The 13490-nt window shown below is 63.0% G+C and overlaps 2 protein-coding genes across 2 annotated transcripts in view; both read right to left on the reverse strand.

The window, feature by feature from the left end:
* Positions 1-805: 805 nt before the first annotated feature.
* Positions 806-2087, reverse strand: C2CD4C (C2 calcium dependent domain containing 4C). Its single transcript, XM_032847017.1, has one exon. The coding sequence runs from the start codon at positions 2085-2087 to the stop codon at positions 825-827; it is 1263 nt and encodes a 420-aa protein (XP_032702908.1). The 3' UTR covers positions 806-824.
* Positions 2088-7293: 5206 nt separating this feature from the next.
* Positions 7294-13490, reverse strand: part of SHC2 (SHC adaptor protein 2) — a 28875-nt gene continuing 22678 nt past the window's right edge. The window contains exons 11-13 of the mRNA XM_032847046.1: positions 12051-12361; positions 9623-9756; positions 7294-8050 (exon numbers count right to left, since the gene is read on the reverse strand). Of these exons, the coding sequence (XP_032702937.1) occupies positions 9628-9756; positions 12051-12361 (440 nt within the window). The 3' untranslated portion in view covers positions 7294-8050; positions 9623-9627. The remainder of the gene's footprint in view (positions 8051-9622; positions 9757-12050; positions 12362-13490) is intronic.

A 13490-nucleotide genomic window follows, 5' to 3' on the forward strand; every position in this document is an offset into this window, starting at 1 on the left:
AGGGCTGCGCAGGAAGGCGGCGGCCCCTAGCCTCGGAGGGATGGGGGGAGTTGGGGCTGGGGTCCGCTCTCTGGGCCTGTTCTGAGCACACCCCCCCCCATGGCGGGGGCGCTCCTGAAGGTGAGGCGCGGCAGGCGGGGCAGGGAAGGCGCTGGAGAACAGCAGACAGGCTCCTAGGGCAGGAGGAAGAGCCTCAGCCTCTGAGGTCCGTCCTCCACTCCCAGCCCCACAGCAACACGGCCTCCCTTCTCTGCCCGCGTTTTGCCAGCTGGGGGCACCTGCCTCCGCAACCCACTTTGCTCCAGAGCCTAACCCAGGTGGGGTGTCCCCTGCAGCCTCACGGGTGCTGTCGGCAGATCCCGGGCCTGGGACCGCTCTCAGGGGGGCGCAGGGGTCTGCTGGGCCAGGCCAGGGGGAGTCCCACACAACCGTGGGAAACACTGGGCTCAGCCTCGGAACGGGCCCCTCCAGGCCTGTGATCCACTTGCACGGCCTCCAGGCACGGGTTCCTGGTGACCACCTCCCCGAGAAGACCCCTCTCCAGAAGTCTGAAAGGGGTGAAGTAGCATGAACTTAGGGCACAGGGTGGGGGAGTACACTCCGCCCTGCAAAGTGTCCCCTTCTTTTCCCTGGCGGCCCCCTCTTCCTCCTCTGAAAAAATGGGCCCACGGAAGAGTGTTCTGGTCACGGTTGCCAGTAACCCCAGCATTGCCTGCAGCCCGGCCAGGGCCTAAACAACCCCCAGCCCCCACCCTGCCCCTCCCGGGCTGCTGGCCCAGAGGCCCACCGGGGCTCAGAGCAGGAAGGCAGGGAGGGAGGGGCCTTTACAAGAAGGGGAGCAGCGAGGTCAGGGGCAGCTCCTTCTCCCCAAGCAGGGCGTCCCGCTTGAGGCTGCCGCCCTTGTTCACCACCTTGATCCTGAGGGCCAGTTTTCGGACGCTGGCCGGCCCCAGGCCATCGAAGAAGAAGTCCTCGTTGAAGACGGGGTGGTGGCTGTTCTTGATGATGGTGCTGCGCTGCTTCTGCAGCTTGCCAGGGACCAGACACAGCCCCACGCAGCAGTTGATGGAGCGGGCGTCACAGAGGTGGTCGTAGAGGCCCTCGGCGGCCAGCAGGCGCACCCGCAGGCGGGCCTGGGCGGCCTCGTACTCCGCTAGCAGCCGCACGCTGCCCCGGGGGCCCATCGGGACGGCGTGCTCAGCACGGGGCGCCTGGCCGGACTCGGGCCCGGGCTCAGGGGTGGGCCTGCGGGCCAGGCGGCGCCGAGCCCTGGGGCTGGTGTCTGGCGCGCTGTCCTCAGCAGACAGGGAGCCGTGCGGGCCCGCTGAGTGCTTGAGCTGGCTCACTTTGGCCTGGCTGTCCTGGGCGAACCCTTTCAGCAGAGACACGGAGCGCGACAGCAGAGGGGACCCGAAAGGGGAGGACTCAGCAGAGGACCCCGTGTCACTCTCCCCGCCGCTGAAGTAGCGGCCGGGGCTCATGAGGGCCCCACCAGCCTCCCTTGGCACCCCGTCGCCCCCATTGGCCTTGGCGCCCCCCCGACGGCGCCCGGCACCTGGGGAGCCCACCTGCGCCAGGGCTCCGTGCTCGCTGTGGAACAGGGATTCCTTACGCCGCGTGTGGGGGCTCTCTGCCAGCGTGGCAAAGCCGTAGGACGTCTGAGCCTTGGGCACGGAGGGCAGGGACATGGCGCCCTGGGCCTGGGGATCAGCGTTGGTGGCAGCCTCCTCAGGCGGCCAGTCCTCTGCGCTCTCGATCTGGATCACATGCCTCGTGGCTGCCTTCAGCAGGCTCTTGCTCTCAGCTGCCAACTTGGCCGGCAGCCGGGGGCTCCGGGGGGCTCGTCGGGGCGTCCCTGAGGCCAGGCTCTGCTCTGACGAGGCGGGCCCCAGCTCAGCCGGCCCCTCCGGCTCTGCGGGGCCAGCGGACAGCTTGGGGGGTATGAAGAAGTCGGGGATCTTGTCGGGTGTGAGCACATTGCTGTACAGGGGCCCCTTGGAAGCCTTGTCCCCGGCCTCGCTCCCAGGAGGGACGTTCTCCCCAGACCCCCAAAGACGCTCCAAGAACCACAGGTTGGTTTTCTTCATGGGGGCAGGCAGAGGCTGGTCAGGAGGAGCTCTGCAGAGTCTGGGAGGAGAAGTAGGGGTCAGGAGCTGTAGGCTCCCAGGGCCTGGAAGGGGGGGGGCTCCTGGCACCTGTGCAGGGGGCCACAAGGACAAGGCCCTGGCCTTCAGGGAGACCGCAGGGTCACTCAGGGCGTGTGGCGCCTCCCCTCCCCTCCCAAGAGAGATCGGGCTTAACTTCCCAGACCCTGTGGAAGGGAGCGAGGTGGGGGCGGCGCTCCAACTCCCCGGTAGCTCCCAGGGGAGAGCGGCCCCTCTCCCGCCCCCACCCCGTTTTAAGGATCTCAAAGCGCTTTCTAAACGGTCTGCGCTCAGTCCAAAGGGAAGACACACACGGTGTGTGCGCGGACCCCCGGGATGTCCCAGCCCGGCGCCCCCACCCCCCGCAGCTCCCACCCACCTGTGGCTTCGCCCAGCTCTGAGGGCGCAGGCACCCGGGTGGGGGCTGGGACAGGAGATGAGTCGGGGGGCTGACGGCATAGCGAGCTGACCCCTCCCACCAGTTCTCCGCCCTCCACCCCCCCAGACTCGGCTTGCGGTGGGGGCGGGGACCTTCGCAGAGCCTGCGGACCGTGGCGGGGTCCCCGCACTCACCTGCCCCGCGGCGGTGGCCCGAGGCTGCAGGCGGTCCCGCGGGGCACGCCGGGGTCTTGGCGCGAAGGTCCGGGGCCCGCGCGGGGGACGCGGCCGCAGCTCCAGCACGGGCGGCGGGCGGCGGCGGCGGCGGCGGCGGCGCAGCAGGGACTCATTCACCGGCGGCGGCGGGAAACCGCCCAGCCCGGCCGCCGCGCCGCCGTATTCCTCCTAGTACGGCCGCGCGAGCGGCCCCCGCCCCTCCCCGCCCCGCCCCTCCCCTCCCTCAGGCCGCGGGCGGCCGCCCCTCCGCCCGACCCCGGGGGCCGGTGCGCGCGGGCGGGAAGGCAGCAGGTGGTGGCGCCGTGTGGACGGCCACCCCTAGCGCTTGTGCGTGCGGACCCTCGAAGTCGGGGACCCCCGGTAGCCCCCGGCCCCTGCCTCGGCCCGCCTGGGCGGGGCCCGAGCCCCACACTCGCTTTGGGCTGGTTCTCGGGAGGGCCGCTCTGCCGAGACTCCCGGGCAACGAGGGGCGCGGCTGAATTTGTCACGGGGCGCCTTGTCAGGGCCAGGCCCCTAAGCGCTCACAGCAGCCCGGCGGGCAGGCCCCACTGCCCTCCCCAGCCAGGGCAGGTCCAAATGAGGGTCTCCTTCCAGACCTAAGGACCCAGCAGCTAAGACGCGCTCCTCCCGGGACGCGGTAAACAGGTGTCCACTCAGCAGCGGCCCCCCGAGGAGCGGCCTGCGTGTTTATTGAGCAGCTGGTGGCAGCGGTCGCAGGGTCCAGACTACCAATGGTTCCCAGTGCCAGGGACGCAAGTGGACAGGTACACAGGCACATTGTGAGTGTCCGTTTGGTGACAAATGGGTAGCAGGAAGATGTGATCTGAGGGGAGATGGGAGAGAACCCCACCAGGCTGTTCACAGCTCAGAGACTGAGAGGTGTGGAGGGGGACAGCCGGGACCCACCCCCAGGCCTGGCCATTCCTGAAACCACAGGGTCCCCGGATCCCACCACTCTTGCCTTGAGCTCTGCCCACCTGCGCCTCTGCTTCCTCACCCCTGGCCCTCCCTCCCAGCCTCGACGTCCCTTCTGGACCCTAAAGCCAACCAGGTCCCAGTCTGGTCTTGATCTGCGAGAAGCCAGCAAGTTAATGGGTTGCCAGGACTACCCAAAGCCTGGACTTTATTTAAATTATGATTGTCCAGGAGCCTCCTGTGTCCTCCTCGCAGCCCCAGCTAGGATGGGGGCTGGTCTGGAATGACCGCTGGTTCACCAGCAGAAGGCAGTGCAGAGGGGCAGGAGGGAGTGGGAGAGAACCCCCTGGGAGTGAGGTGGGGTCTGGAGTTCCATGGTCCAGATGGGAAAAGCAAGGCTCAGAGAGGTCCGTGACTCGCACGGTCTGTCTCAGCTTTGTTCTCTCAGCAAACACTGAGCCCGTTTGTGTTGGGACGACACTGCCACGGCCACCAAGTCCGACAGGGGAGGCAGATGCCGGTGAACGCCTCAGTTCACCTTGGCCTCCAGGAAGCGTCGCAGCTGGACCGCACACCCACTGAACCCCATCTCTAGCCATGATGAAGAGCGCCCTAGAGCACGTATTTGGCTGATGCCCACTGCCCTGTTGGGCCACGAGCTGCAGGAAGGAAGGCAGGAAGGCAGCCTTACCCCTGCTGTGACCCCAAGACATGGGGGTCTTTAACAAACACCTGCCAGACAAGGGGATGAACTAGCACCACAGTGGGAAGCTGTGTCCTCGAGTAGCGCTACAGCACTCGGTCCTGCAGTGGGCGGGCCGGCGGGCCTTGGAGGCCACAAGCCACTTTCCTCTGTTGCATGGACAGGGACGGAGGCGTTCACAAAGGGTAAGTGACGGAGTCAGGTCTCGGTGGGGGGAACAGTGCCAGGTTTTCTGGTGCCAAGCCAGCCTGGGTCCTGGGGGCTTCACTGCCCTCTCACCGGGTTGGGGCAAGGTCTCCTCCCCATTGGGTTGAGGGCGGAGGCCTTGAGCTGCTTCTGAGCTGGTTCCCGTGCTGCACAACCAGGGACCCTAATCTGGAGGGGCTCCCCTGGGGTTGGAACCCTGACGCCAACACTTGCTGCTGCGTGACGGCTGGCAGGTGTCCAGACCTCTGCCTCTGTGCTCTGGGCACTTGGTCCCTGCACACCGCCTCAGGGTGAGGGTGAATGGGTGGCGACAGGCAGGAAGTTTACAACAGGGCCTCGAATACCGTGCAGAGGCACTGGGCGTTGTTTCTTGGATGCTGCTACTGCTGAGAAAGGAGGCTGGCCCGGCCTCGAAGGGAACCCAGCACAGCTGGCTCAGCAGAAGCCCCTCCCGTAGGCCCCCAGCCCATCACCTTCAGGGACTGGGGAAACCGAGGCCCAGAGAGACAAGGAACCTGGGGGGGACGTCCCAGACATCTGCCTTAGGAGGGGCAGGGTCCGGGGCCCTGGCTCTGCCCGCCGGTTAGGTAGCCTTGCGCTCCATAAACAGGAGTCTCTCCCAGTCAGCAAAACCGACCTCCTCTGCAGAGCCCTGAGGCTGGCGGGTGTGGCATGGCCCCAGGACTGTCCCCACACCCCAAGTGGCAGCTTTCCTGGGATCAGACGTGGGGAGGCTGGGGACGGGGCCCCAGGGGGCCCCTCCCACCCTAGTCAGGCTCCCTCATGCTGCAGGACCTTGGTCCTCCACTCCCAGCCCCCAGGGACCTAACCTTGTGGGAGACAGGAAGGACAGGGTGCTTCCCAGGAGCCAGGCTGCCCCTGGCAGCCACCAGCAGACAGCTCCTTGAGGAAGTGCGAAGAAAAAAGCTCCAATCCTGAGAAGTCGCCCTAACCCATGCAACTGCCTCCTGCCCTGGAAGAGGGACAGGAAGACCTCCGCCCAGCGAGGCACAGGATAACCCACCGTGGAGGGGGGCCACCGTCCCCGGTTTCCAGATGGGGAAACTGAGGCACAGGGCAGTAGCCCAATTCCGGGAAGGGCAGCAAGCAGTCCAAGGCTGCATGGTGGCTGCCTCCCACCCCAAGGCTTCCTGAGGATGAGGCCGGCCCAAGGAGCATCTGTCAGCCAAGCAACTGAAGGTACACGGGGGACCCAGCAGCAGCCAGGCTCACAGGCCCTACCGCTGCAGGGGCCCCCCAGACCTGGCTTTCCCAGATCAAAGGGCTGGACAGGGGAGGTGAGGGGGTGGGAATCCCAGCTCTGCTCCTCAGCCTCTGAGCCTCTGCTTCCCCATTTGTCAAGTGGGGAGAATGGGGAACCCACAGGCTTCAGCAGGGGCCGCTCCATACAGACAGGCTTTGAGGGACGACACCAGGGAACGAATGAATGAACAAAGTGCATTAGGACCCCTCGCGAGCCTACAAGTCTCTGAGACTCCCCTAGTCCAGAGCCCAGTGAGTTCTCCCAACTGCCCCCTATTCCTCTCCTGTCCCCAACGTATACTTCCCACTTAGGAATCCTTTTCTGTGCTTAAAAGCTCTCCAGCAGCTGTCCCTGACTCTAAGCTTCCCCCAGCCATGTCCTCCACTCCACCACCCCTCTGATCTCACCATCAGCCACACAGGCCACCCTTCTGGTCCCTGATTGTGCTGCAAGCCACACACCACAGGGCCTTTGCACATGCTATTGCTCCTCCCTGGAATGCTGTCCTCCTCCCTGGGGCCTCTCATCCTCCAGACCAAAGACTCTGTGTCATTCCCACCCTCCTGGATTTCCTGGGCTAAATTCCAGGCCTCCATCCTTTCATGTTGTCATTACACACTTAGCAGGGATTTGCTGCTTCATGTCACTCGACTGTCAACTCCGTGAGGACAGATCAGTCTTGGTCCCTCCCAAATCCTCGTTACCCACCAGAGGTCCAGGCAGATAAAGGGAGCCCAATGCTGGCATTCTAAAGGATACCAGGATGAGATGAATAATGGATGCATGGGTGAGTAGATGATGGTGGGTGGATGGATGGACGGACAGAGACTGGCCCCTCCATCTCCATGTCTCTAAGAAACAAGGTATCAGAGTCCCCTTCGGCTCCGCCTTTTGACAGCTCCCCCCACCCCCCCGTTACAGACTGACTACGGGGGCTGCTGCTTCTCCAGGGTGTGGGGATGGGGCCTGCTGACTTCAGAAACCAGACCCTGGGCACAGGTGTGGCCCTGGCAGGGTGTTGTGAGGGTCGGGAAGGGCTCTCTGGGATAGTCAGAGGAGGGGTCCCAGGGAGAGATGAGGTCTCTGGGAGGGAGAGTCCAGAAATCATGTGAGGGAAGGTCCGGAGAGGTGTTGGGGATAAGCAGAGGCTCCTAGGGGACAGCAGTGGGGACACCTGAGAAGTCAGGTCACATTCAGGGCTGAGTTAAGAGCAGTCAGGAGAAGAGGAAGAGCTCCTTGCCCAGTGTTCTTCAAAGACAGTGATCTGCAGCCCGCAGGAGATAAACTACGGTGCTTCCCTGGAGAGGACCGGGCTGGGTCTGAGAGAGGAGTGGGGACACTGTATCTGGGGCTGGAAACAGTTGTGAGGGCAGTGCTACGGTTCTGGGAGCACCCCCCCACCCCACAGGGACACACCCCCAGGGCCACACCCTCCTGCTACGGGAGGACACACCTGTGCCTTGCTTTCCACCTGGGAGACTGGCCTGGGCCTCCCAACCCGAGGGCCCCTCAGTGTCCATCATCCCCACATGTAATTATAAACAGACCCAAATGTCCAGTCCAGGTGGACAGCTGGGAGGACAGGGCCCTCATGACCACCCCCACCAGGGTGGATTGTCCTGGTGCTGCCCGGATGTCCCCCACCGTCCCAGTGAGCCCTGAGGCTCCCCCACCCCAATGCCAACATCCACAGGTGTCCCGGCCTGAGGACCCGAAGCCCCTCAATTCTTCCCCATAAAAGACAACTGTGCACTGATTTTTCAGGTGGAGAAACTGAGCCGGTCAAGGACGGAACCCATCTTTCCAGGGAGGTGAGCTGAGGTCCCTCTGGGGAAAGAGATGCTGCTTCCTGGACCCGGAGGGGACCCTGGCCAGGGCTCGGAGAGAAAGCACTGTTTCTGTGATGTATTTTCTTCAGAGATGAGAAAAGTTTCTGTCTTTGGTATGGACACCCTCACCCCAGGCAGAGGGTGGAGGCAGGCAGGGGTCGGTAGGGAAGGGGGTCTTCGGCCCCCCATCTCTTGGCCTCACTGGCCCAGCCCAGGGCCGGCTAGAGAAGGAAAATCCAGAGGCCCAACCCGAGGAAGGAGAGACAGCGGCGGCTCTGCCTGACCAGGATCCAGAGACAAGCTGAGGAGCCCGTAAGGCCTCGACAGGGAGCGTCTGCAGAGCGGGACAGGAGCGGGAGCAGAGCACCGTCACCTGGGGATGACAGAAGAGGAGAGGTCAAGGGTCAGCTGCGAACCACCAGAGAGCCAGGTCCAAGTGGCCCCCCTAACCTCAGGTGCAGGACCCAGATAGGGTCCTCAGGCTGAGGGGCCAGGGTGGGGTCTCAGCTGCCCCATGTTCTTGCTGTGTGACCTAGGGCAGTGCCTTCACCTCTCTGTGCCGTTCCTTTCTCTGCAGAATGAAAACGCTCAGAACCACCTGGGACTCAGGAGTCTTGGGGCGCCAAGCACCGCGCCTGGACACGGCCACTGCGGCTTCAGCAGCCACTGACTGTGATGGCCACCAGCGTTGCTTCTCAGGTCACACACCCCTTTGGGGACGGAAGGGAAGTGTGTCTAAGCCTGACGTGCGCCCACTCCCAGCCCCAAAGGCACCACAGATCACATCGGTGATTTGGCGTCCACTCCCAGCCCCTAAAGCCGCGCCCCAGACTGGAAATCCCTTCTGTGTCCGCAGCCTCAGGCCCGGCTGGGAACCCGGAGGAGGCGGGAAGGGGCCCGTGTTCTTGGGGACTGGAGAGCAGCCCAACCCGGTGGAAACTCCTCTCTGCCGAGCTCTGGGGGGACCCCCACGACCCTCTTCTCTTGCAGCCCCTCCCTCCCCAGCTGAGCCCCCAGCTCCCAGCTTCTCAGAGCCCAGGTCCTATCTCACCCTCCTCCCTGTGGAAGTCCATGCGGCCCAGCTCAGCCACATCTTCTCCTGCCTAGACCACCCCCCACCGCACCCAGAGGCCCTAGTCTCTCACCAAAAGGGTCCTGGAATCACCCCGACCTGCCTGTCCGCCCCCAGCTCAAACCCTCCCATGGCTCCCCAGCACCAAAGCCAAAGGCCAAGGGAGTGCCTCTCCATCTCACCCATGGCTCCGTGAACGCCCCCCAGACCCAGGCAGCCCTGAGTCCTTTCTCCAGGGTACAGCCACCTCCTCCAGAGACGCTTTATCACCAGTGAGACCCAGAGTTGCCAAGACAACTCAGCAACTCCCCTCCTGGGCGTAGACCCGGGAGCCATGAAACACCTCTCCACACGGAGACGCACGCACGTTCTGAGCGGCATCAATCATAACGTACCAACCAAAACGTGGAAAGACCCAAACGTCCACGGACAGTGAACAGATGAACGTGTGTACGTCCCCACGCGGGAGCGTCCCCGGCCCCAGCAGCAGCGAAGCCCCCACATGCCCGGGGACAGAACCCGAGCCCACGGCACTCACGGAGGGAACCAGACACAGGAGGCCACACGGGGTGTGAGTCCCCGCGTGTGACACACCCAGAACAGGTTCCTCCACGGACAGGGAGGGGGCTTGTGAGGTCCGGGGATGGGGGAGGTGGGGGGAGTGACTGCTCATGGGGACGGGGCACCTTTCAGGATGATGGAATGTTCTGGAATTAACAGAATGGTTGCACTTCTCTAAACACACTAAAAACCACTGAGTTGCACACTTTAAATGGGTGAATTCTTTTGTGATTTTCCAAATGAGACGACAACTGGGTGAATGGGTAAGTGCCAGGAGCCTGTGGGCAGGTACGCACCTGGCTCAGGGCTCACCTGGCTCAGGGCTCCCGTCTGACCACACCACGTAGGTGCAGCTCACTCTCCGCGGCCACAATGGGCTGCCCGCTCCGCAGGTGGTAGTCGATCAGATGGCTGATGCTCTCAAAGAGCACGTCCTTGGTCCGCACCTGCACGGCCAGAAGCCTCAGCGTCAGCACCGCCAGGAGCCTGTGGACGGGCCACTCACCGGGAACCTGCGCTCCCACGGGCCCTCCCCGGGGGTCTGATGCACGCTCAAGTCTGAGAACCACAGCTCAGAAGCTTCCGTGGAATCAGACTCGGCTTTCTGGTGTCAGGTATGGACACGGGCTCCAAGACCACAGGATTCTGGGGCCACCCCTCCGACAGCAGGTGGAACAGAGGCCCCAAAAGGGACATGTCGATGTCCCAACCCCTGGAACCTGCAGCTGGGACCTTATTTGGAGATGTGCTTAAGAGTCTCCGGATGAGTGTATTCTGGTGGCCCCAAAGCCAACGACTGATGTCCTTGTAAGAGTAGGAAAGTTGGACACAGAAAGCCGGCAAGGCAGAGACCAAAGGGCTGCGGCACCTCCAGGACCTGGGGGAGCGGGTCCTCCCCACCGAGCCTCAGCAGGAGCCTGCCCCACGACACCTGCATCTCAGAAGACCCCGCCCTTGTTGGAACCACTCCATTGGCTGCCGTCTGGCCAGGCACTCCCAGAACCTCTTGGGAACACCTAGCAGAGAACCACCTGTTGCCTCTTGGAATGAGAAAACCTGAACATCAGCACGGGCGAGGACTGGACCCAGCCCGGACGGGAACCCTCCGGCCCCCTGCTTCGTGGGCAAAGCAGGCTCAGAAGGCACACTCCTGGGCCCTGTGGCAAAAGCATCTATTTCTCTAGAAATAGGGTTTCTCTAGAAATAGGTTTCTCCAGGGTTGGGACCTGGAGTCAGCCCTTTAACCAAGTATTTGAGGAAGCTCCCAAGTTTCTGGAGCTTTAGGAGTTGCGGACCCTATCCGGTAGACCCACTTAGCAAGAGGGAACGGGGCCCAGGAGGTTCTGAGGTGACAGGAGAGCCACACAAGGGGAACTGAGAACAGGCCCCACAGCCTCGCCCCCACCGCGAGAGTGTGACCCCCTCGGAGAGACAGAGAGCGGATGGAGCTCCCGGGGCAGTTCTGAGGTCCCAGCTGGATGCCATCAAAGCACCTGGGGAGACCCTAACACCCCAGGCTCCTTCCCCTGTGCAATACCCTGTAACCCCAAGGCCCTTGGACACTGGAAAATGCTTCATAAACCCCAGAACTCCTTGTAAACTGAAAAGTGCTCTGCAAACCCCAAAACGCTTTACGAACTGAGAATACCAAGCAATGGTAAGCGGCATCCTGTTTCGTGTTCCTCAAGGAGAGGGGAAAACCCCCAGCAAAACTATCATGCCGCTCAAAGACAGGTTTAAAAGACACACAGGCTTCGGGGCACCTGGGGGCCTCAGTGGGTTAAGCCTCTGCCTTGGGCTCAGGTCATGATCTCAGCGTCCTGGGATGGAGCCCCCTATCGGGGTCTCTGCTCCTCGGGGGAGCCTGCTTCCACCCCCACCTGCCTGCCTCTCTGCCTACTTGTGATCTCTGTCAAGTGAATAAATAAAATCTTTAAAAAAAAACCAGGGACACCTGGGTGGCTCAGTGGGTTAAGCCGCTGCCTTCGGCTCAGGTCATGATCCCAGCGTCCTGGGATTGAGTCCCGCATGGGGTTCCTTGCTCGTCAGGGAGCCTGCTTCTCTCTCTGCCTCTGCCTGCCTCTCTGCCTGCTTGTGTACTCTTTCTCTCTTTCTGACAAATAAATAAAATCTTAAAAAAAAAAAAAAACACGCAGGCTTCAAAGGCGTCAAAGTGAGAGAAAAGTGCACATCCAGTAACTTGGAGACCCCAGAATTCCTTGTAAATGGAAACATGCTCTGTGAGCCTTAAAACACGCTGGAAAAGAAAAACATCGTATTTACCACTCAAAGACATCATTGTTTGTAAGCCACACAGTGCGGGTGGACCGTGGGAGAAAAGCGCACTGAATGTAGTGCTTTGTAAGCCCTGAAAGGCCTTGAAACTGGAAAAGGCCTCGTAACCCCCGGAATGCTGTGCGGACTCGGGAACCCTCTACAGACACGACGACCCGTGTTACAGCGGAACCGCTTTGTAACTGAGTCACCTGGTCGCGAGAACGGAACCTGCACGCGCAAAGGCTCTGCAACTCGGAAAATACTTCATTAAACCCAAAGGAGGCTGAGGTGGGCGGCCAGGGCCGCGTCCGCCCCAGCCCCCTGCGGACCACCCCCCCACTCCGGCCCCGCCCCCTCAGCGCCCCTCCACCACCTCCGGCCCCGCCTCCAGCCTGCGGACCCACCCCCAGCCTACGGCCACGCCCACCCCGGCCCCGCCTCCAGCCCCTGTGCCCCGCCTTACCACGCCCTCAGGGTCCACGAGCAGCAGGTGCTTGGGCTGCCCCGCGTGCATGCCGGTGAGGACGTACTGCCCCGGGTTGGTGACACTGTCGCGCACCAGGAAGTCCCCGTCGGCTCGAAGCAGCCTCTCCGCCGCCCTTCGGCTCATCTGGCCGTGGTACCAGGGCTCCTGCCGCAGCTGCTCCTCCGTGGGGGCGATGGGGGCCCGGCGGGTGGGGGGGCTGGGCCACTGGTCCTCCAAGGGAAGGGGAGCCGCCGCCGTGCCCGCCCCCACAGAGCACTCGTGCAGCTTGAGAGCATCCTCGAAGGGCCCTGCAGGCGAGGACGACGTGCAGGAGGCAACGGCGGGCGGCTGCCTCCTGTGGGAGAGGGAGGGGTCTGGGCTGGGAGGGGAGGGGAGGGGAGGGGAGGACTCCTGGGAACCGAGCGTCCAGGGCATCAGACCTTGCCCGGCTGCGTGCTGAGCGTGCTCCGTGTGTGTGCTGGGTGGGTGTGTGCACGTGCTCCGTGTATGCCGGGTGGGTGTGTGCACGTGCTCCGTGTGTGCCGGGTGGGTGTGTGCTGGGTGGGTGTGTGCGCGTGCTCCGTGTATGCCGGGTGGGTGTGTGCTGGGTGGGTGTGTGCACGTGCTCCGTGTATGCCGGGTGGGTGTGTGCACGTGCTCCGTGTGTGCCGGGTGGGTGTGTGCTGGGTGGGTGTGCGCATGTGCTCCGTGTGTGTGCTGGGTGGTGCCTTCTTCACTGTCCCCTGGGGTCTAGTTATGTGGGATATTCTCTTAGAGTTTTAGGTATATGAAAATAAAGAGCTTCTCTCTCTCCAGTGTGGACACCTGCTTCGTTTTCTTGTCTCGTCACTTTGGCTCACTTCCCAGCACGTCTACCTCCTGTTTCACTGATTGCCTGATGGCCCCGGCCAGCCCCCGATACAACACTGTGCTCCATACAACAGTGCACTTGGTGGCAGGAGGCAGGCTGGCATTCCTCTCTCCGGCACTCCCCTAGACAAGCTTCTGGGCTCTGAGGAGGCTTTCTGAGGCTCATGGCCAGCACAGTGCAACACCAAACAGGCCATTCGCCCTCTCAGAACCTGTCTCCTCCTCGTAAAACTGCACGTGGGACAGCACAGATCAGAACCCCAGCCCTGACCCCGACCCTGGCGCAGCTGTGTCCTGTGCCCCCACACTCCTTCCCCTTCTGCTCCTCGGGAACCCCTCCTGCCTGACTCCTTCGCTGGTCCAGTTGCAGCTGACCCAGCCTCCAGCCAGCAGGACACACGACCAGGCCTGGCCAGTCAACACCTTCATCTCACCCTCCCACCCAATGACCCAGGCTGGACAAATCAGACGCAGACCCAGAATTTTCAATGGAAGGCTCGCTGGGGTTGCTGCGACATCGTGCCCCCTAAGGGGACAGCCGACCTCAGAAGCTCCCACAGTGGGGCG

Source organism: Lontra canadensis, unplaced genomic scaffold (assembly GCF_010015895.1).
Source record: "Lontra canadensis isolate GAN:19392208 unplaced genomic scaffold, GSC_riverotter_1.0 scaffold184, whole genome shotgun sequence".
Lineage (NCBI taxonomy): Eukaryota > Metazoa > Chordata > Mammalia > Carnivora > Mustelidae > Lontra > Lontra canadensis.

Bases quoted from the DNA above. Each gene is read 5' to 3' on its own strand.
- C2CD4C (XM_032847017.1), bottom strand. From the start codon at position 2,087: ATGAAGAAAACCAACCTGTGGTTCTTGGAGCGTCTTTGGGGGTCTGGG.